Consider the following 22813-nt stretch of genomic DNA (forward strand, 5'->3'; position numbering starts at 1 on the left):
ATATTCCCAAAAAGCCACAGCCCAAGCTGTCTCATTTCTCCACAGTGCAGCAGAATGTGCCTTGTAAATGTTTAATACCTTTGCAGTTCTTTAGCATGGCAGAAAGACAGGCTTTGAAAAAAAAACATCTGGACCTTTTCTTTTTGTTTAAGGAACCACATATTCCTATGAGTGGGAGTTGATTACTCATCCAAAAGACTATAGTGGAGTAATGGCAGAGAAGCACTCCCAGACCCTGAAGTTGTCTAAGGTAAAGCTTTGGCTACTTCCTATCCTGCTGTGTTAAATGCCAAGTGGAGAAGATGGGGACCCCACCAGCCTGGAAAGACTTGTTTGGGATTTCAGAGTGAATAGGAAATTGCATGGTGGGCAGGCAGCCAGCACTGGACTGCAAGCCCTCTTCTGAGGCTCTTAGAAAAAGGAGATTGATCTGGCACGAGGGAAGGAGGAAATTGATTTCAGGAGGTACAAGCTGCCTACAAGCAGTGTCACAAGGCACACAAATGGGACAGTTTAACAGTAACAAGGGAGGGAATATTCCTGGAACAGTGGGGTAGTCTGCTTAGGTCTGAGCCTTGTACTGCCCACTGGAAGAGGGTCTTGCTGCTTCCATTAACAAGAACCCTGCAATACCTCATGACATGTCCCTGGCTGCTGCTCTTAGACAAGCTCTGACAGGGAAGGGGTTGCCAGTTCCTGCACATGGGGATTCTTAACAAGGAAATGACTCTAAGTACTGTGAATATACAGTTCTGTACTTGAGACATTCCTCTGAGCAGCCTGGATTCTACTGCACTGAGAAAAAGAATCTACAGGCTTTAGTAAGGATATCATGTAGAGCCAAACCTTTGGAAAAGAGTGTGCAGGTCTCTGGCAGGGTTTCAGCCTTTTGGGTGTCAAGATTGTTATCCAGCACCTGGTCCCTCATCCTCTCATTTTGGCTCAATAGTGGATGGTGAAGAGGTGACTGCCTGGCTCATGTCACCTAGAAGGAAAAGAAGAAGCACTTGCATTTATAAAAATACACAAGAAGAGATTTTCTTCTTACATGCAGCCTTTTTCACCTCAAATGCAATCTGCTAGCTCAGATTCCTGTGGCCAGACAACCTGAACTAATCTCTATTATCTCTCTTCTGTTTGCCTTTTGTTGCTGGAAAATAAAGCTTGACTGACAGTCCTGTGGCAGAGAGAAATACAAGTCTTTCTGCATAGCCATTGTAAACTAAAATACCTGTGATGCCATTTTGGCCTGGAAACCCTCCTTTGCTGTGTATGTAGAGGCTGAAGCACAATTGCCTGGGTGCTCCTGTGCCAAAGCACAGGAACTTGACCTTCCAATAGGTCCTGACATGGTGCCACCAACCTGTAGGTAAATAATCCTTTGTGTTTGTTTCCAGCTTACTGTTGGCCTGTACGAGTTCAAAGTCGTTGTGGATGGGGAAAACGCTCATGGAGAGGGATATGTGAATGTAACAGTGAATCCAAGTGAGTGCTGGGATTGGATTGGATTTTCCTTGACTTCAGCCATCTCTGACAAGCCAAGGCAGCTGTACCATGGGGTTAGATTGTTTGGTTTGGTGTGGGGATAGTTCATTGTGCTATCAACTTGCAGCATGTAATATATACATCATTTAATATATACATCATTTAATATATACACATATATATGTGAGTGTATATACATACACACACACACACATATATATGTGTATATATTAAATAATTTCCTGAGATTGGAAGCTATTGCTAAACATTGCTATTTTTGCTGTACTGTATCAAGCCAACCACTTGATAAAAGAGCTCTAATCCTGCTATGGAAGTGCTCAGCACACATCTCACCCTGACAGGCCACTGCTTCCATAAAAACTAGCTGCAGTCTGACAAAAATCTTATAGCAGCAGGAGCAAAAACTCAAGAGAAGCCAGAGCTTTGAAGCTCCTTTGGAGGTTCCTTTCTTTCCTGTCCATAAGAAATATCATTCCCAACCACAGGCAGGTTAAGTCAAATCTCATTCCCTATTGTAAGACTTGGTTTGCAGGTGAGCTGGTGGAGGTACAGCATCTTGTGCTGCCTCACTTTTTATGTGGCCTGTGTAAAGAGACAACCACAAGTGTCAATAAAACCCCTTCATTTTGCAGTCTTCAGCAAGACTTCTTGTACAAGCTTTGTGGGCAAAGAAGGCCTCTTGCACTCCCTAAATTAGCAAGAGTGTGTGGCTGGTCTTCTGGGTGCTGTGGCTGATCATTTCCTTATAAGCAGTGAGTTTGCAGCTGGCAGCATGCACCAAAATCCTTCACTTTTCAGAGCAGCAGCCACACTGTGGCAAGAAGCTGTAGGTGCTTGACCCAGTAGGGAAAAACTGATGCAGTGCAGCCTTCCCAGAGCACTGATGTGCTGGCTGTTCACCCCACACTGTTTGAAGTCCTTTTTGGCAGCACTGATTCCCCAAGCTGGTGTAGAACATGCTGGAAGCACATATCACTGTTGCTGATAGTTTTGCAGTTCCTTGGCCAGGACTTTCTGCCTGTAGCGTGATGGTAACAGCTGGGTTGTTGTTGCAGAGCCCCGGGTGAATCAGCCTCCTGTTGCCATCGTGTCCCCACCATTCCAGGAAATCTCCCTGCCAACCATTTCCACTCTTATCGACGGCAGCAGTGAGTACCTGCAGGTTTTAGTGCAGCATCCAGCAGGGGGCTTTGTGTTTGGTCCTGGGCTGGCCTTTTGCATAAAGTTCAAGAGAAACAATGACATTGTCAAACACAGTTCAGTGAAAAGAATTGGCCTCTCTGGCCAGGAGAGCAGAACACACACAGCAGCACCTCTCCATGTTCCTTTTGAAGGGCACTGGCCTGAGCCAGTCTCCTAAAAAAGGAAAAGCTCTGGAGGTTGCTGCTCAGAATCAAAAAGTAATTACTGTCAGTCAAAATTACCGGGCTCTTGGCTAAACTTCAAATGTGTAAGTTACTGACACGCCACCTTCAGTGATCCTGGCCTGCACTAGAGCTTTTCAGGAGTTCCTTTAAACAAATTCAGGTTGTCTTAGGCCCAGCTAGCATTGATTTGTTACAGTTTGGGTGTCTGAGCATAACAGGGACTTTGGGCTTCAGCCAAAAATACTAAACCCAGGGCAGAAGTGGGGACTGACCATTGGAATCTGTGAAGCAGCATTTTCCAACTCTTTGTGTGTGTGTGTTTTCCTCCATTACTGAAACAGAAAGCACTGATGATGATAAAATTATCAGCTACCACTGGGAAGAGCTGAAGGGTCCCCTGAGGGAGGAGAAGGTTTCCAGTGACACTCCCATACTGACACTCACCAACCTGGTACCTGGGAATTACACTTTCAGGTAGGTCACACCTGGCAGAGTCCATCAGTTCCCATCCCTTACGAGTGAAATGTATGAGATTCCTGAAGTGTTAATCTGCTTTAAAAAAACCCAACACAAAACATGGAGAGAACTCCGTTTTGTTATGTTCCCTCTCTCCACTCCTACACTTTCAAGCAGTTTTGTAGCTTTGCACTTCAGGAGAGATAAGCTGTCCAGCTACTTCTTATTCTTGCCTTGTAGCCCTGGTTAAGATGATGGCTGGTCTGTCAGTACTGCAAAATGTCTCTTGAAATGTCAAATCTAAACTCTTTGGGTAAAGGCTTAGGAAGAAATGCAGTCTTCAAATCCAGTTTTTAAATGCAATGTGTTTGTCTCAGATAAGTGAATGAGGTATAATGGATTGATGCACAACCTGGGCAATAGGTGGTGGCTGATTTTACTTTTGTATTTGTCCTGTGTTTTTCCTTTGGCCTGTATTTTGGTGTGATGTCCATCACTGCATCAGCAGATCTATTTAAAGTAAAATAACCTGGAGTACCTCTTAGTGATCACTGCTTTCTTGTTAACCTGTTGGCATGAACTTACCACATCCATGTTCAGGTCTAGATTTAGCAGAAAGCAGTTGTGTTTTGTGGTACCTGCCTACCTGAGGAGATGTGCTGTGTCCAGGCCACTTGGGGGTTAGAATGCACTTCTGTGTTTCACCTTGGAACTGGTTGTTAGATTTCAAGTGAGAGATGGATGTGACTGTTGAATTACTTGCATCACTTTGAGGCTGATAATTGGACATTTGGGGGAAGTTTCTATTCAGAAAAGTCTGTATTCAGCTCTGGTCACCATCACTTCTTATTTCCCTCTTCAGTCTAACCGTTGTGGACTCAGATGGTGCCAGTAACTCCACCACTGCTAACCTGACTGTGAAGAAGGCAGTGGATTATCCTCCAGTGGCCAATGCTGGCCCAAACCAGGTGATCACCCTGCCCCAGAACTCCATCACTCTCTATGGCAACCAGAGCACGGACGACCACAGCATCGTCAGCTACGAGTGGCTGCTGAGCCCCAACAGCAAAGGGAAGGTGATGGAGATGCAGGTCAGTGTCTCCTGTGCTCCATCTGGATTGCTCACTAGCTGGGATTTTGTCTATAATCAAACCAGTTTTAATGGACTGTTAGCAAATGTCTTTTAGAATCCTACAGAGCAAATGTGTGATATAAGTATGTGCCTAAGGTTAAATCCTTGTGAAGCTGGTGGTGGTTTAGTGGCTTAGCTGGAGCACCAGCCTCACCACTGGCATCCTGTTCCTTTCTTGAGCAATGCACTTTTAAAACCTGCTGAAGAAGGGGGATTGAGAGAGGTGGGAACTTTTGAGCTGAATCTTGGAGTCTGAATTTTACTGATACTGGCCAGACTCTTCTCAGTGCTAAACAGTAAATGTTGGAACTTGTTTCTGTGTCATCATTTTAGTTTTAAAGACTATTACTACTGTCAAATTTATAGAATAAGAAAGTCCATGAATCGGGTTCACAATGTGTGGGATTTGCACAGGGCTCCCCAGAGATTTTACTGGAGTTGGGAACTATTGAATCCCTAAAGGTCTGCTTGTATGGCATTACTCTTGTAATGCCCCACAACAGTGTCCTTGTAGTTGCATAAATTTAGCTGCAAGAGCTTTGCTGAAGTGGCCCAGACTCCTGCTCCCATAGCAGGAGTTGGTAATAACCCCCTAGAATGTGCTGGTAACAGTTACTTTAGAATCAGAGTCTTCTGGCCCACCATCATCTGCACGAGGATTGTTTTTAATCCATGAAAATCTTTTCTTACAGGGTGTGAGGACACCAGTCTTGCAGCTCTCTGCAATGCAGGAAGGTGATTACACCTACCAGCTCATAGTGACTGATTCTGCTGGGCACCAGTCCACTGCAGAGGTCACTGTGATAGTCCAGCCAGGTAAGCTGCCTTTACCTGCTCTTGCTGCTTCCCTTCCAGGGGTTGGAGGTGAGCAGCAATCTGTCAGCGACCTCTAGATCTTATGGTGACTTTCAGAAAAGCTGATCTGATTTAGGAACATTCTGGGCTGGTATATTGCTGATAAATGAGCAAAAGAAAGCTTGTATGAATATTACCTTTGTGGGCCATTCTCTTATTTTACACAATGTAACCTAATTGATATTTTCCTACAATAAAGGCAGGATTGTATTTCCAAACAGCTGTGCCTGCCCACAGTGCTGGGTCCTGGGACAGGGGCAGGAAAAGTGGAGCAGTACTGAGAGAATGAGAGCAAAAATCAGAATTCCTAGTTTTCAGTTTCATTTTATTGCACATGTGTGAATTAAATGCTTATTGAATTTCTTAAATGCTTTTAACCTAACTTTATCTGAATACAAGGTAGTGGGCAAGGGATGTACTGGAAAATCTTATTGGTGGTGTTTTAAGCTTCACCTTTATGGTGTGTGTGTGAAAAATCCTGCATTCTTTTCCAGAGAACAACAAGCCCCCAAAGGCAGATGCTGGTCCAGATAAAGAATTGACTCTCCTGTGGACAGCACCACTCTAGATGGCAGCAAGAGCTCAGATGACCAGAAGATAGTCTTCTATCTTTGGGAAAAAACACGGTGTGTATCACCTTCCATGTTCTTGTGTATCCAAATCTTTCATTTAAAACACCCCCACACCTCTCTTGTGTTCAGTCATGGTCACATGGGGCCTGACAAGCTTTACCTGAATAAGACAAGGATTTATATTTGATTGGAAAGAAGGGGGGTTTTCTTTGAGCATGAGAAATAGCTTTGCCTTCATCTCTAGGCCTGGCTCCCACTCTGAGCATGGTGTGGCTCAGCTGTGTTTCCATTCACAGCAATGGAGCTTGGGTCTCATGGAGAGACTGACCCTTGTGCTCAACAACAGCAGGGCCTCCTAACTCGATGCTTTTGCAGTTTGTTTGAAGGAGGCAGAGTTCTCTTCAACTCTAAATTCCGTGAAATGCTTTAGGGAATTCAGGAAAAAGCCTATTAGCAACTTGCAGTAGCTTTTTCTGTTTGTTAATGCAATGTCTGTGCAAAGCCTTAGAAATGAAGGACTGTTATTGCTTTGCACCTTTTTTTTTTTTACAAAATTGGCTCATTGTGCAGTTCACAAGCCAAGTTGCTGAAAGTACCACTATTTGTAAACACCACCTAAGTGCTGTTATCAGTGTTCCTCTGGTTTAAAATTAACCAATGCATTAACCTGCCAGAAATTATGCTTTTTGTTCTGGATTCTGCACTTATTCTTTAGATTATCTTGCTGTAACTGGAGAACATAATTTTAATTTTTATAATGGCCTATTATTTCCAAGCTCCTGTTTGGAGCGAGGTTGCCTCCAGTGCTCTGTGCAAAGTTCAAACTTATCAAAACCCCTGAAAAAGGCCCAAAACTAACCAAACCCCTTGTGTCTTGGTTAGGGGTCCAGATGGTGTGAAGCTGGAGAATGCCAACAGCAGCATTGCCACTGTCACAGGCCTCCAGGTTGGGACATATGAGTTCACTCTGACAGTGAAAGATGAGAGGAACCTGCAGAGCCAAAGCTCCGTCAACGTCATCGTCAAGGAAGGTACGTCCAGCCATGAGCAGAGCTGCTCAGTCACTGGTTATCTCTGAGCAGTTCAGCAAAACCTGTGTTCAGAGACACAACAGAAGTAAGGAATGGAGGGAGACAATGTGGAGAGCACTGAAGTGGCCTTGAGATTTGCCCTTTTCTGGAGGAGTGGTATTTTCAGCTTAATCCTGCAGCATTTCCCTTCTCTTCCCTGGGGTTAGACTGGGATTTCTGGAGTACACTGGAGATCTAATGCAGTAATTTTTAATTGGGCATTACAAGATCTTTCTCCAAGTGTTTTCTCTCTGTTTATTTAGAGATAAACAAGCCACCCGTTGCAAAGATTGCTGGTAATGTTGTCATCACCTTGCCCACAAACACAGCAGAGTTGGATGGATCAAAGTCCTCTGATGATAAAGGGATTGTCAGCTACTTGTGGACCCGAGATGAGGGGAGCCCTGCAGCTGGGGTGAGCTTTCTTTTGTAAAGGATCACAAAAATCAGTGCAAGGTAGTGTTGACAGCTCCTGAGGAAATACAAAGCTCCTTGTTGGGCTGTTACTCTGTCATATCCTGAAATATGACAATACATGGTGCTGCTTTGATCCTTTGTTTCCTCATACTTACTTTGTTCTGCCTTCCAGGAAGTCTTAAATAATTCAGACCATCATCCTGTCCTCCTCCTGTCCAATCTGGTAGAAGGGACCTACACATTTCACCTCAGAGTAACAGATGCCAAAGGAGAGAGTGATGTGGAAAGGACCACGGTGGAGGTCAAACCTGGTGAGTCTGAGTTTTGTGCCGTACCACATTTGCCTGCAGCCCTCTGGATACAGCACACTGGGATTAAAATGTGTCATCTAGTCTAGTTTAGAACTGTAAATGTCAAAAGTTTTGGGGGATGTGGTTGTGTTTTCCTGTGGTTTTTGAGGGCTGACTCTCACTGCTTCTGTTACCTTGTGTCCCTTCCCACAGTGTCACTCTGTAGTTCCGTGTTCAAATCAGAAACATCCTAGAAAGATAACTAAAAACCTGCCTTGTGCCCAGGCTGCTAAATAGAAACTCTAAAGATCTGTACAATCTACATTCTGTCTAGATCCTAGGAAAAATAACCTGGTGGAGATGATCCTGGATGTGAACGTGAGCCAGCTGACGGAGCGGCAGAAGGGGATGTTCATCCGGCAGATTGGGGTGCTGCTGGGCGTCCTCGACTCCGACATCACCGTGCAAAAGATCCAGCCATACACTGAACAAAGGTGGGGGTTCATCTGGGAGGGTACACAGCAAGGAATTGCTTGAGGGTTTGGAAAATCAAGGCCTTTTGGAAAGCAGATTGGATCGCTGGGACATGTGGAGTTGTTAACGTTGATATTCCTGCTCGCATCAGAGGTGCCAAGCAGGTCTTGAGTATCTTTCTCCTCTGGGGATGGTGCATTGCCCTTGAAAACTGCTGATGCTGGTGTATTTTCACCTCAAACCTGTAAAATAAGAACAAATCTGATTTGTTTTTTGAAAATTGTGGAGACTCTGTAAAGGGATGTTCTGCAGCTGGAAAAGTAACAGAGTTTAGTGGAGGAGTTTGCTGAAACACTTAGAACACACCAGAGTGTGTAACAATCCCCTTCACCTTCATGCCAGATTGGTAGCTCATACAATCACAGACTGGATTGGGTAGGAAGAGACCTTAAGGATCATCCAGTTCCAACCACACAGCCCAGGCAGGGAGCATCTTCCACTAATTCTGCAGAAGCTTTATTGGCTACACAACTGCTTCAACCTAATGTATAAAAAATGTTGAAAGCCAATGTAATTTCTGTTTGAAGAGATGGAAAAGCTTAATTTTGATTGCTAATTGGCTTACAGAAAACTGCATTTATCCTAAACACATGGAAGTTGACTGCTGATCAGGGCTGTAGGTCAGGGTGGTATTGCCTACCTGGAGAGTGGCAACAAGCCATGAGTGGAAATCTGTCGAAATAAGTGCAATATTGCACTTAGTTTTTATTAAAAGGGGAGTAGTTTTAAAGTACCTAAAGCACTGAAGAAGATTTAAGGGACATGCTTAAAGTCCTGCAGCAAGTCAGCAATAAATCTGCTGTTACTTTACACCTAGCTGAGTGCTCTGATGTATCGATTCCTTTGTGTCCACATGGCCTGCTGTAGCAGGAAAATCAGAATTCATTGTCCATGCAAACCTAGAGAGCTGAGAACAGAGGAGCCAGCACTTTCTGTTGTAACTGTAGCTCTCTGTCTCTGCCATGAGCAAACCAGTCGCCCCTGAGTAAGGCAAGTAAGGGATTCTTGTCATTAATGCTTCATCTGTTTATGTGTTCAAGCAGACAAAAGAGTGGGAAGTGTTATAAAGGAGCAGAGATTGTTTCCTGACAGATGGCTTTAAGATCCCATTTTTGCTTCCACTGTCAAAGTAACTTGTGCTGTTAAAAAAGAGCTTTTTCCTCTGACTGTTGGTTTGTTCTTTTTCACATACTCTGAGGGTTTCACTGATATGCCATTGACTCATGAGCTCACTAGTGATAATAAATCCACATTCATGCATCCTTTTGTGAGTCTAAAGGATCCACAGGGCTCTGCAAGGTGAGCAAGCCATGAGGAACAAGTTCTTCTATCATAAAGTTAATGCAGTAAAGCTGCAGAATACAGAATCCTTCACACCTGGGTTGTTTTTGGGCTACAGCACTTGGTGCATTTAAACTCAGCTTTGCAAAGACTGTAAACTTCCACTCTCTGGTGTTGGAGCACTGTGCTCTGAGCATGTAAATGGACCTCCAAGTTTCAGGGTAGTAAACTCTCAGGATCCCACAAAGAGGAGGGAAGGAAGGAAGGAAGGAGAGTATGAAAACAGCAAGACCTTAAAGTCTGGGGATTTGATGCTTAGCATGAACATGCAAAGATCTGCTTGATGTGCAAATTTGAGTGCAGCCATAGCTTGGAAAACATGAATGGATCAGATATTCTGAAGGGTTTTCTACTGTAAGACCAGATCTGCCATTACTGCTTTCAAACAGAGCCAGAAGTCTGGTCTTCAAATAAATTTGGGATTCTGAGTAAGTCCCTCTAATGACAGACTGGAGAGTGTGCTCTCCACCTAATGTTTGGAGAAGCAGCAGGTAATTAATAATTTTTGCCTCTCTTCCAGCACGAAGATGGTGTTCTTTGTGCAGAACCAGCCTCCCCATCAGATATTCAAAGGACGAGACGTGGCCTGGACGCTGAAGAACGAACTGAGGAAACAACAGTCAGACTTCCTCATCTTCCGGGCACTGGAGATTAACACAGTCAGTAAGTGAGAGTCTCTTGGGATAGACTGAACATCTTTTACCTTCCTTTCAGCTGCCTGACAGAAATAAGGGTGCTAAAACCACCCACATGCCCACACACACTCACTGCAGGAGCTTTCATGTTAATAAATGGGAAACAGAAAATAAGTCTATTAGACTATTCACTAATTGCTTATTTACCAATTAATTCTGTCTATTCACTATTCAACTTCTTATAAATAATTACTTGCAGTGTTGCTGTGAAGATAAGAGTTCACAAAACCAAAAGCAGATTGATACTTATGAAACTAAAATACAGTATTAATGGACTATAGCCACTGAAATCAGTGTCATCCTGAAAACAATAAACTGCACATCTTGGTAGCTGTGAACCCACTCATTTCCTATGCAGCACAAACATCAGTCTGCAGGAAATGTTCCCCTTCTATCATTATTTTACATCTTTACATTAGCACTGCTTTTCTTTTATGAGATCCATCCTGTGAGGATCATTTGCTGATCAGTTAGAGATTTGAAACTAGAATTGTGTAAAGTAATTATTTTCATTACTTCCTGATTTTACCATTTTGTGGCCTTCAGAAGCCATTTTTCAGTTCTGTTTGGTGCCTCCAAAGGATCTGTTTGTTTCTTGTCTGTCTCACAGTCGGGGTTTGAATTGGAAAATCAAAACTTTGTTTAAAAACATTTACTTGACTAATATACAAATTCCATAACTTGTATATCAAAATGAGGATTTATTAGGCAAAATATATGTTGCTGGTGAAGTGGGATGTTTCAGTTTGGCAGGAAGCCCAGGTGCTTACTTTGCACTTCTCACCTCTTGTGATTACGGCTGAGCTATGAATGAGCTACAGAGGGGCCACATTCAGATCAGAGCCTTGCAGGAGGGGTTGGCTGGATTGAACTATTTTGTCCCATTTTTGCCTCACCTGTGAGTCATTTAGTTCACCTTGCTGGTTTTGGCCCCCAGCCTGTCAGCTGAACTGCTCCGAGCACGGGCGCTGTGACTCCTTCACCAAGCGCTGCGTGTGTGACCCCTTCTGGATGGAGAATTTCCTCAGGGTGCAGATGGGGGACGGCGAAAGCAACTGCGGTACGTGACCCCCCCGGGGCGGGCACCTTGGCAGAGAAACCCCTGCTTGGAACCCAGGCTGGGCACATGCCAGGCGCCTGCTGTCTCCCTGTTGTTCTGATGAGATGCTGACACCAGCACACAGACTCTTGTCTCACCTCTGGGCAGATGTTTGACAGGGGAGTGAGCTCCCTTCACAGCCTCCCAGTGGACACTCACTAAAGTTGAGTCTATTCCGGGTGTATAAAGCACAGCTCTCTTCTGTCATCTCTGTCCTGCCACAGGAGAGCAAATTGTATAAACCAGCACACAGTGAACACTGCCCAGCAGGTCCACACACTGGATCCCCTAGGGGATCTGGTGGTGCTGCCTGTGGGGAATGCCAGCCTCTAATTCTGCAAAGAGGAATGCCAGCCTCTAATTCTGCAAAGAGGCAGGCCTTGCCTTTTCTTTCCCAAAGCCAGTCCCCTAAAATCTGCACTGTCAGTTGTACGAGGTGCCAAAATGTGTTTATCTCTGGGGTTTTGCTTGCAGAGTGGAGTGTGCTGTATGTGATCATTGCATCTTTTGTCATCGTGGTTGCCTTTGGAATCTTGTCGTGGATGGTGATCTGCTGCTGCAAGAGGTGGGACTGAGACCAAACCCCTGCTGTATCCAGGTTTCACAGCCAAGTGTCTGCAGTAGGAGGTTAAAGATTCAATCCCATTGTCCCAGCAGGTCATCTGCTGAGCCTTGGGATGCTGGGTTTTCTCACTTAAGTGTTTCAAGTTAAATTTTGAAGTTCCACAACTCTGAGTTATATTAAGAAGGAAAATTTGGATTAACCTATAAATGTGCAACTGAGCAACATTTTAATGTTTCGCTTTGTAATATGAACATAATCCTAAATAGCAAGTGATTTAGCTTTGAAGATCAGAGTTGTTTTTCTTCTGGCTCTTTTAGAAATGGACTGTTCCTTAATTCCTTTTTCTCCCCTTTAGACGGAAAGGAAAATCCAAAAGAAAAAGCAAATACAAGATTTTGGATGCAACGGATCAAGAAAGCCTGGAGTTAAAACCAAATCCCAAAGCAGGTAAAACATGAGAGGGAAGAGCTCAGCACTTCCAGAGTGCTGACTGGGGACTCTTCTTTGGTAGACTTAAAATAACAGTGAAGCAAACGTGGTGTAGGGACTGACAGAGGGGTCTCAGAAGATCTGAGAGCTTGTCTCAGATCTGTATATGGGGTATTTAGTAAAGTCATCTAACTTGTAGGTTTGGAAATTGGGGCTGAAAACTGGCCTGGTCCTGGTGTCTCCACTTGGTACCTCAGAAGTAGGAAGTGGATGCATTAAGCTGTGCAGAACAGTCTGACTCAGAAAGCCCAAAATTGGGTCTTGACTGTAACTTCTCCTGCTCTGAAGTTTTTCCCTGGGTTCTGGTAGTTCCCTTCCTGCCAATATGCAATTCTTTGGTCATTCTCTACAGCAAAGCAGGGATTCAGTGGCACTAAACATTACACTGAACTGATCAACACCTGAGAACAACCTCAAAATACTTGTGTATTGGAGAGATTGAGGTTTATTTCTGCTCTGCTACTCACCCACCACAAACAACTGGTTCATCAACTTATTTATTCTTGCTCCTGTGCATAACAGGCTGTGAAAATTTCACATTTTAGCTCATCCTCTAGTTTTCCAGTAAGCAGGTGCATTTCAGAGGGAGCTCCATGAATTCCTCAGTGCTCCATGTGGCTACAGGTCCATTGGCCCATTCCAGAAGGACAGGATTTGTCTTCAGTGTTCTTAGCCAGCATTTCCTTGCCTGCATTGCTGACCTGAGAGTGCTTGTCAGTGCTTTGCAAAGATCAGGGAGTTATTTCAGGCTGGAGTGGTTTTATCTGATACATGAACCAAGCCATGGCCACCTGCTGACTGACCAGGAAAAGAGGGAAGTGTTGGGAAGGATGTGCCAAGTACAGCCCTGCTGAAAGCCAGGCAGCTCTGCAGCTGCTGAGTGTGTGTTTCATGTCAGAGTGTGTCCTGGTTTTGTTTAGAGAAGGAGATGTGTTAACTGTGCATGGAAAAGAGTCCCTGATCCTTGTTTGCTAGCAGAAAATGACTGCTCATCCTGGTATTATCCCCCTTAATGGTGTTCCAGCAAAGTGAGCAGTGCCCAAGAGCAGCATGGAGGGCATTGCAGTGACAGACTGATCAGCTGTTCCTCTGAGGACCAGGCTGTCCCAACTGCTCAAACACAGATACCCTTGCAGGAAACCTGGGTGTGTTTCCCTCCCTCAGCACCCAACTCTGCTTTAATCTGACCATCTGTCACCTCAGAGCCCACTGTGCAATAAATGTGCTAAATGTGCCTCACCATTTGCTCTCTGGTAACTAAACTCATCTTGCTGTTTCTGAGGCTGGTTGCTGACTGAAGTCTTTTTCCCTGCTAGATATGTCCAGGGAGCTTTCTGCTAAGAGAGGAAATGTTGCATTTCTCCATTAAGGAAAAGCTAAATTTAAATATTTCCTCTGCTGACAATATCAGTAAATGTCTCTCTCCCGTCCTTGTGCATTAATCTAAATTCATCCTGCTAATTTCTCTCTTCCCTTGCAGGCAGGAGTAGCAGAGAGGAGAGTAGGGAGAGGGTAGTGAGATGGCAGAGATCTCCCTCACACACCTACATATTCTCTTACTCCAGTTGTGAGCCCTCCAAGCATTTTCTAGGCAATGCCCCGAGCAAGGTCAGGGAGACAGAGCTCCCACGTGTGCTCACATCCCCTTCTGGTCACATCATTGCCTTCCTGTCTGCTTGTTGTGCTTTGTGCTGTCTTGGAGTGTTGTTGTGACCTCTGACATGCCAGAGTGTCTGAGACAGGATCACTTTGGCTTCAGCATCACAGGGAATAAGAGACACACAGAGGAAGGTCAGATTCTGCTGCCTCTTAGACGTGATCGGAAAAGGAGACTTAGAGGGGATGGAGCAAGGTGAGGTCCTCACCGGTGTTAAAAGCTTTTCTAACCTGGGAATGTTTCCCCTTCAAGGTGGCAGACAGAAAGCCCAAGTCCTCAACACGAGCCTGATGCACTCAGAGTCTGAGCTGGACAGTGATGAAGCCATCTTCACATGGCCTGACCGGGAAAAAGGGAAACTGCTCCGCAGCCAGAACGGCTCCTTGCGCAACGGCCAGCTGAGCCTCAAAGGCAAGAGCCAGAGGGAGGAAATCCTATAGCCCCCCTTGGACAGCCTTGGCTGGAGCTCAGCAGGGAAGGCCAATCCCATCCCTGTCCTACCACGGCCTTTGGAGGCCACTTTGACCAGGACAACGCTGCTAACTCGTTTCACAGAAAATAACTTTGGTTTTCTGGGTTTCTTTTCATTCGGTTAAAACTGGTTGTACTTGAATTTGAACTTCAAGGGAAATCAAAGGAGGAGAAGGCAACTGTGAACCCCCAGGAGAAGAGTCAGAAAAGGATGGAGCTGGCATCTGGAGAGGGCAGGACAGAACCACTTGGAGCAACTGTGAATGTGCAGGACCCTCCTAAGCCACCTCAGAGTGCAGTGGAGGGAGCACCTGTGGACTTCAGCTCACTTGCCTTGGAGCTCCTTGGAGAAGGAAAGTCAAGTCCTTGAGCTGTGCTCTGAGCTCCCTTCAGGCTCCCATAGCCTACCACAGGCTACTTGTGCTGTCCATCAACTTTCTTCTCCTTTACTCTCACCTTCCCTAATGGTTTGAGCACTATTTTAATGTAGACTTGTCCTTTCACATGCACTTGGCTGCTGTTGGAGTGTAGAGGAGGGGGAATGTAAACACTCTGGCAGTTTGCAGGTAGGAGAGGGGTTTGTGGCTGTTCCAAATCACTGTCAGGCTGCTCTCATGATGGGTGTTGGGACTTGGTGCCTGTTCATGTGTGAAAAGCTGACCTGTGGTTACTGCCCAGGCTGGGAGACCCCCTCCTGCAGCAAAGTCCTGCTTGGTACCAGAGCTGGGGACACACACACCCACCTTTGGTACCTGTGTCCAACGTCTGGCTTCATTCCAAAGCTGTGACATGTTCTGTGGCCCCAGCACCTTCTGTTGGTCACCAGGCCGTCCATGAGGCTGGACATTACCCATATCTCAGTTATGGAACACTATGTACTGTGGTTTTTTGGTTTGGTTTTGGTTTTTTTTTCCCTTAAAATTTGCACATCCCAGGTGATGGGGATTGGTGTCTGCAGTCCCCAGCTGGCTGCTCCTTCAGGCTGGCAGCTCACTGGCCCTGTGCTGTTGTGGCTGCAGAGCCCTGTGTGCTCCTATTGCAGTGTCAAGAGCACACTGATGTCCTTTTGTGGTGGAAAAGGGAACTCTGGGTGCCCAGGGGTGGTGGGCAGTGCCAGCAGCACGTGGCACAGCGTGTCACTGTGTCCCTGCTGCCTGAGCCCAAGGGCAGGCAGGGGGGTCCTTTCCCATTCCCACTCCCTTTTCTCACTGTGCTGCTGTCGTGAGTTGCACCCTGTCCTCGGGCAGAGCTCAGCCTCGTGCTGGCATGAAGGATGCCACTGCTTCTCTGGGGATGGGTGGGCAGTTCATTGCCTTTCTTTGTGTTTAATTTAAAAACTGGAAACTGGTTTCATTGGCTTTTTTTTTTTCTTCTTCTTATTGAGCTATGAAAGCCAAAAGGCTTTAAGTTCCTCAGTTGTATTTATATTGCTGCACTACTGATTTGTGTTGAGCTAGATGAAGATTAAACACTATTGAACGTGAGGGGATGTTCCCTCACTGAATGTAGTCATGGCTGCTGCTGAGTTTGTTTTTTGGGCAATCAGCTGTTCCTCAGGCCCAGCTCTTGCAGCTCTCCCCGTGCTGAGGCTGTGGCATTTGCTGGCGTCACAGCACGGGCCACCCTCTGCCTCTTGTCTGGCACACAGCTGGGGCTTGGCTCAGGCTTCCCCTCCCTGGAGGCTCCTGCACCCTCCAAGCCCACCCAGGACCACACACAGGAGGGCTGACCCTGGGAGGCTCCTCAGAGGCCACAGCCCAGCGCTGGCTGTCCCATGGCCCCACACTTAACTCTTGGGTGACACCACCCTCATGTGCCTCGTTTGGATGTAAGTGAGCAAACTGTGGGAACAGGAGGGTTTGGAGCTGCAGGGATTGAGCAGGTGTGCCCTGAGGCTGCAGCTGTGGGAGCACTTTGTGCTGGGAGAGGGGAGCTGTTGGGCTCTGCTGAGTTCTGGTCATTGTGGGATTGTGCTTTTGGAGCCCCTCTCTCCTGCCCAGCCCAGGGAGGGCCCCCAGCAGCAGGTGGGGGCTCAGGCACTGCAGGGGTCAGAGCCCTTCTCAACAGCCCCAGGGTGGGCTTTCAGTGAGCCTGGCTGCTTGTTACAGGAGAGGGAATTACAGTCAGTGCAGCTGTTACCTCCAACACCTTTGTTCAGCTGCAGTTGTTTCCTTCACCCCTGTGTTTCACTGTGGGGTCACAGCCCTTCAGGTGGGGGTGCTGTACTGAGGGGCTGCACCCCAACCCAGGTTTGGGCTTTGGGGAGAGCTTTGGCCTTCCCTCTGTGCCCAGTGGGCTCATAGTCACTTGCCATCTCTGAGTGCAGGTTTGTGACAGCACAGCACAAGCTCACATTAGATTCCTGGCTCCCATTAGTATTCCCTGGCTGTGCAGCCTCTTCCCCCTCCACATGTTCACCCTCAGTGCCACCAAGGCTTTGGGAATGGGGACAGGCTCTGCACCCCAGCTTTGGGGGGCACAAGGATGTGTGGAGCTGACAGAGGTGAGGAGACCCCCTGGGCTGAAGGTGGGAACCCCTGGCCCGAGGTGGGAGCAGGATGGGCTGTCTGCTGCAGTGCCCCAGGAGCACAGCCCTCCCCAGGTGAGTGCACAGAGCCTCCCTGGGGTTCTGGAATTCCTTTCCCTGCTCTCCTCCTCTCCCAGTGTCACTAATTTTGCCGCTGGTTTGTTACCCGAGCGCGGTGAGCGTGACCTTGCTCAGGAAGGTTTCTGCATTGCTATGCTTTATGATTTCACAATTAGACACTGGCTACAAGTTGCCCACGTGTGGAAGTTAAAGGCTGAGACATCTGTCAGATGAACCAGCACCTTCACTCAGTTTTATTTCCTTTAGCATATTCAAGTGCTGGTGCAGATGTTTGAGGCAGATTCTATAGTTTTTAAATAGTTTGCTCTTAAATCTTTTCCACATCCTACTGCATAGCTGGGAGTGCCCAACCTGTCCGCACTTTGGTTAATGATGTTTGGGGATTCCAGTGTTACTTGGGTCAAGACTAAAAGTCTTTTTTTTTTTTAAACAAAATGCTTCTTGCACGTGGGAAGATGTTTCTTGCAAATGGGAAGATGTTTTACTTCTTTGTCCAGTTTCAGCTGTGGGACAGTTCTCACCTAAGACTGGATTTCACAGGAAAGCAAAGCAGCAGCTGCCCCACACCTGGATAGCAGCACCTCCTCATGCAGCAGAGAAACATTGATTAGTTTGTGGAGTCCTTGAGGGAGGTGACTGTGGCCACCCAGCTCTTGCTGGGGCTGCCTGTGTAGGGAGCACACTTTAGCACATGGCAGCCAGGAGGGACCCGATGGACACAGATGTTTTGGAGAGGGGAGGAGATTCACCTTCAGAGCTGTCCTTCTGTCCATGCAGAGTTCACGTGGTCTGCGGGGTGGGCTGGAGCCTCTGAGTTCACGTCCCTCAATGTCACCTAAGGACAGAGGAAGCCGGATCTGCTGAGCTCCCAACTTGGCTCTGCTTGGTGGGTGGGGAGAGCTTAGAGCAGCCCTGGGCAGTGCCTGAAGGGGAGATTGGGGTTTCTCACTGCCCTGAGGGCAAAGAGCTGCTCCTGCCTCTGGCAGTGTTTGGCCTGTGTCACATCCCCAGGGGGGGATCAGGGCCTGGGCTGCAGCCTCTGAGCATCCGCAGTCTGTGAAATGGGTTTTATTGCTGGAATTTCACAGCTCAAGAAACTGAGGCAGTTGTGGCCAAGGCAGCAGCTCGAGGGCTCTCCCACCACGCCTGTCCCGGTGTTTTGGTGGCTCAGCAGCCCGGGGAAGCCCCGCAGTCCCTCGGGTGCCGGGATTTGGCCAAGGCCAGGCGCCTGTCGGACTGTGACGGAGCTGGGGAGGTCGGGGCTGCAGCCACAGCTGCACCACTTTGTGCCTCCCTAAGCAGCACCGTGGCTACAAAGAGTTAAAAAAACCCCAAAAGCTCTTTCCGGAGCCAGAGGAACCCGGTTTTTCCTGTCTTTGTACTCATCCTGCTGCATGTGCTGTCCTTGCTCCGACCGTGTGGATTTGGCACTGCTCCCCAGCGCATTCCTGTCATTAGGATTCCCTGGATTGCTGCTGCTTCCCTTCTTCCAGCCGGGCTCTCCCTGACAGCAGCTCCCACACCTCGCCCGGGTCTCCCGTAGCCACGGGGGGGACACAGTAACGATTGTCCCTGTGCCGAGGGTGTGGGCACACTGCAGGGTGCTGGTGGCTCCCTGGAGCTGGGGACACATTGTGGCACCCTGCAGAGGTGCCAGAGATGCCACAGTATGTCACCTCCACCACCGGCTGCGGGAGATGCCCCCGGGGCTGTTCCGGAGCCGGGCAGGAGCGTTGGTCACGGCCCTGAGAGAGGCCGGGATTTGCGGCGGCTCAGCTGCAGGACCGACCCTGTGCCGGCCATGTCCCAGTGGGAACTGGTGGCCCCATCACAGCCCCATCACCAGCACCCCTCACGTCCCTCCTGACCGGGCACAGGGCCAGCGTCACTCCCCGGGGGTTGTTAGAGGCATTTTGGGGCGAGCGTGGCTGGCTCGGAGCAGGAGCTGCCGAGCATCCCTGTCCCTGCCGCCGCTCTCCCGCTGCTCCTCCTGCTGAGGCAGAGCCCCGAGGGGCATCGGGGGCGATGCGGCTGCTGCGGTGGAGGCCCGCGGGCACCGTCACCCTCCGTCCATCCGTCCGTCCGCCCGTCGGTCCAGGCGGGGCCCCGTGCTCCGAGTGAGTCCGTCTTTCCATTGTTCAAACAATCTCTTTTCCACACGCGGTGCCAAAGGCTCCCCGCTCGCTCCCGCACGCGCCAGTATATTTAGCTGCCTCTAAGCCTCTACCTTTCCTTATATAGGAGAGGCCAAACGAATTTCTCACTCTCATTATTAATAGCCTGAGAGGAGCTCTTAGGAGGCTGCCAAAAATAGCAGGCAAACAGAGCGCACCCGGGGTGGGGAGGGTGTCGTGGCAGGCAGGGAGCCGCCGGGACCGCCGCGGGAGGGATGCCACGCTGCTGGCCCTGGCTTTTCCCTTTGGGAACCACGCTAAGGTGTCTCCCAGCGTCCTGCCCCGGGCAGGGGGTCCCCCTTGCCCTGCCAGCTCTCTGCAGGTAGGACAGGTGGGGCTCCGGGTGGGCAGAGCAGCCCTGTACCCCCGGACTTGGCAGCTGGGGATGCTGGAACAACCGCCCCGTGGTTGGGGACGCCCCAGGTGGGTGGCCTGGGGCAACCCAGGGATCTCCATCCCCACGGGGTGCCCTGGCCATGGGAATCTCGTGTGGCTGAGGTGGTGACAGGTTTTACCCTTCTGTGCACTCCACGAGCTCCGTTTTGCCCTCGAGCTGCCCTGGGCTGCTGCTGGGCCCAGTGGTGTGTGCCGGCTCCCCCACGACATGGCTTGGGACCCCCGAGGGCACCCGAGGGATGTGGGGCAGGTGGCAGAGCTGGCCGGCTGTCTGCGTGCTGGTGGCAGCCCTGGCTGTCTCTGTCCGGGAAGGAGAGGGTTTCTCAGCAGAGATCACCCAGAATCGGGCACATGTGCCGAGACACCGGGACCAGGATGGGGAGAGCGAGGTGGGAGCTTTGGGGTGCCCAGCGAGCGAAGGGTCTTCAACTGCACCCGTAGATGTTGCATCCCCGGTAGGGTCTGCCTTAAATCCCTCCCTCCTCCCTCCCTCCCTGGCGAGGAACTTCTCCCGCTGAACTGGAGGATGCTGCAAGCTCCTGCGGACGAGCCGGAGGAGTCCTGTGGCAAAGTCAAGGCGAGCAGAGAAGCAGCGTGCTCGTGCCGGGTGTCACCGCAGCTCGCTGCCGCCAGCCCAGCCTGCTGCGGCCGCTGTCACCTCCAGCACCGTGAGTGGCCTTGCGGGCGGGAGGTGCGGGGTCTGCGGGGGGCAGCGGGGCTTTCCCCGCCGCCAAGGTTTAACCTTCAGCGAGCCCGGCCGGTGCTGAGCCCGCCGGGGCCGGGGATGCTCCTGCTGCGGGCGCCGGCAGCGGCTCGGCGTGGGCGGGGAGGGGACGCCCTGGGGAGGGGGACACCGCAGCCCCCCCTGCTTGGGGCCAGCCCGGGTGCAGGCGGAGGAGCGGGGGTGGCAGCAGGTCCCTGTGTGGCTGGGGGGACAGTGGGGCCCCCCCCGGCAGGTCCCGGCTGCAGAGGGGTCCTGGGTGGTGAATGCTCGGGCTCTGCGGGCAGCACCCGGCCCTGCTGCCCGCGGGGGTCCCCCCGCAGCGGGGCGGGTCGCCCCCTCCCCAGGGAGCCGAGGCGACCTCCGCCACGCAAAGTGGGGACACCCCGCGCCTGCGGGATAGGGTGGGAAACCCAACTTCTGGGCACCTCGGCATCGCGTTTCGGACTGGCACGGAGGGAAGCGCTGACCACCACGGCCGGGTGCACCAGGGTCATGCGCCCACCGCCCCGACACGGGCAGTGCCGGGCGAAGGGACGGCAGGACGGGACCCGCGGTGCTCCCCGGGCACCCTGTGCCAGCGCTCCCCTTGCGCCCACCTCCCTCCTGCTTGCTGGGCCTCTTGGTGTTTTATAAGACACTCAGCAGCTGCTGCAGTGGGTTTGCCGGGGACGGATGAGCTGGGGGAAGCCGGCTGGGGGGGCAGCGCTGGATGGGAAAACTTGGAAAGGCCCCTGCGGGGCAGCGGCTGCAGAGCTCGGCCAGGGACGCGGCGCTGGCGGAGCCGGGGGGGAAAAAAAGACTCTTCCTTTTATAGCCAAGCCGGGGTTGTTGGGTGCCTGCGGACGCGTGGGTGCCACTACGGCCGGCCCCGGCAGCCCCCGGCTCCTCCGCCTCCCCCTGCAAAGCCGCCTGGTGCCCACAAACCACCCCGCCCGGGCAAGGAGCTGCTCTTGGGGCACGTAGAGAGCACGGGGGGCTGCCCTGGCCGGGGACTCAGAGCCGCTCTGCGGGCATGGAGAATTCCTGGAAGAGGGTCTGCTCCAGGCCACAGCTCCCGTGGTGGGTTTCGGCTCGGGGTTTACAGCAGCGCTGGGGCTGGGGAGGGCTCGGGGATGCCGTCGGTGGTGGGGGGCACGCCCAGGGCTGCAGAGGGGTTGGTGGTGATGACAGGGAATGTCTGGGCACAGAGAGGGCAGTGGGGGAGAACCGGTCTGTGGAACAGGGCAGGGGCAAGGAGGGGAGGTGGGAGCAGGCAGGGGGGGCCCGGGCTGGAGCAGGGGGCACAGCGAGGTGCCCCGGATGCAGTGAGGATCCCCTGGAGCTGGTGCAGCCCTCCAAGGTCACTGGGAGAGCCCAGCTGAGGGCTGTGGGAGCAGTGCCACGGGCTGGGGCTGCGTGGGCCACTCGGGCTGGGGTGTCTCTAATTCCCAGCACTGGGAGGCTGCCCAAGGTCAGCCGAGGTGACTGAAGATGAACTCGGCTGCGATGTGAGAGCCCTGGCTCTGTGGTTTCAGGGTGGGTGGGTTCAGCCCTGAGCTTTTGACTCCCACTGCAGCCTGACAGTGCTGGCAGTGCCTGGGAGCCCGGCACTGCTGCAGCAAATCCTCAGGGCAGCATGGCACTGCTCTGCAGGGCCGGCAGAGCCCCGGGGCTGGACTGGGTGCATCTCTGCAGCCCCGGGCTCAGGACACCCACTGTGTTTGATTTGGGGTGGTTCAGGGCTGCTGGTGCTGCCAGACACGCTGTGCCCACTGCTCCTGCTGGGCTGGGCCCTTGTCTTGGCTCCTGGGAGCCGTGTCTGGGATCCTCAGGGCTGCATCCCTGGGGAGCAGCCATGGGGGAGCTCCTGGGCTGCTGCCAGAGCATCCTGGCTGTGTCATGCTGTGCCTCACAGCAATGGTTGGTGTCTTGGGGGGCCACTGAGCCGTGACTCTGCTGCCTGTGGCTGCTGTGAGCTGGGCTGGTGACGTGAGGCTGGACTTGGCCCCCGGGGGCTCCTTGCAGGGAGCTGTGGTGTGTGTGGCCATGGCTCCTGGTGCTGAGTCACGGCCACGCCACGTCCAGCCAGCCCCTCCTGCCCACAGCCAGGCCCCCATGTACCTCTCACCCCCTGTCCTGAGAGGTGCCAGCCCTGGGAACCCCAGAACACACCCTGTACCTGCCATTGTCCCATTCCAACTTCAGATTTAGGGCTGGGAAGGTCACTGAAGTCAGGGCGCGTCCCCTCTGTCACCCTGCCATGGCTAGGACCTTCCCATTTACCAGGCAGATGGGTTTTGATCCCATGATACTGTAGTTAACAGCTATGTGTGCTGGGCATGGGAGGCCCCCACAGTCCCTCCGACTGTCAAGACTCTGAGTTCTCAGCTGCATCCCTCCTCCCATGGGCAAAGGC

General features: G+C 50.7%; 1 protein-coding gene across 1 annotated transcript in view; it reads left to right on the plus strand.

Annotated features, from left to right (window-relative positions):
- The window catches only part of KIAA0319L (KIAA0319 like), a 30663-nt gene extending 14639 nt beyond the window's left edge, over positions 1 to 16024 (plus strand). Inside the window, 17 exon segments of the mRNA XM_036396960.2 lie at positions 153 to 250; positions 1398 to 1485; positions 2562 to 2654; positions 3215 to 3347; positions 4192 to 4420; positions 5154 to 5277; positions 5811 to 5858; positions 5861 to 5942; positions 6771 to 6919; positions 7222 to 7373; positions 7548 to 7686; positions 8000 to 8159; positions 10061 to 10203; positions 11173 to 11295; positions 11809 to 11899; positions 12255 to 12346; positions 14298 to 16024. Coding sequence (XP_036252853.1) covers positions 153 to 250; positions 1398 to 1485; positions 2562 to 2654; positions 3215 to 3347; positions 4192 to 4420; positions 5154 to 5277; positions 5811 to 5858; positions 5861 to 5942; positions 6771 to 6919; positions 7222 to 7373; positions 7548 to 7686; positions 8000 to 8159; positions 10061 to 10203; positions 11173 to 11295; positions 11809 to 11899; positions 12255 to 12346; positions 14298 to 14485 — 2132 coding nt within the window. The 3' untranslated portion in view covers positions 14486 to 16024.
- Positions 16025 to 22813: the final 6789 nt, after the last annotated feature.

This window comes from Molothrus ater, chromosome 24 (assembly GCF_012460135.2).
Source record: "Molothrus ater isolate BHLD 08-10-18 breed brown headed cowbird chromosome 24, BPBGC_Mater_1.1, whole genome shotgun sequence".
NCBI classification, from domain to species: Eukaryota; Metazoa; Chordata; class Aves; order Passeriformes; family Icteridae; genus Molothrus; species Molothrus ater.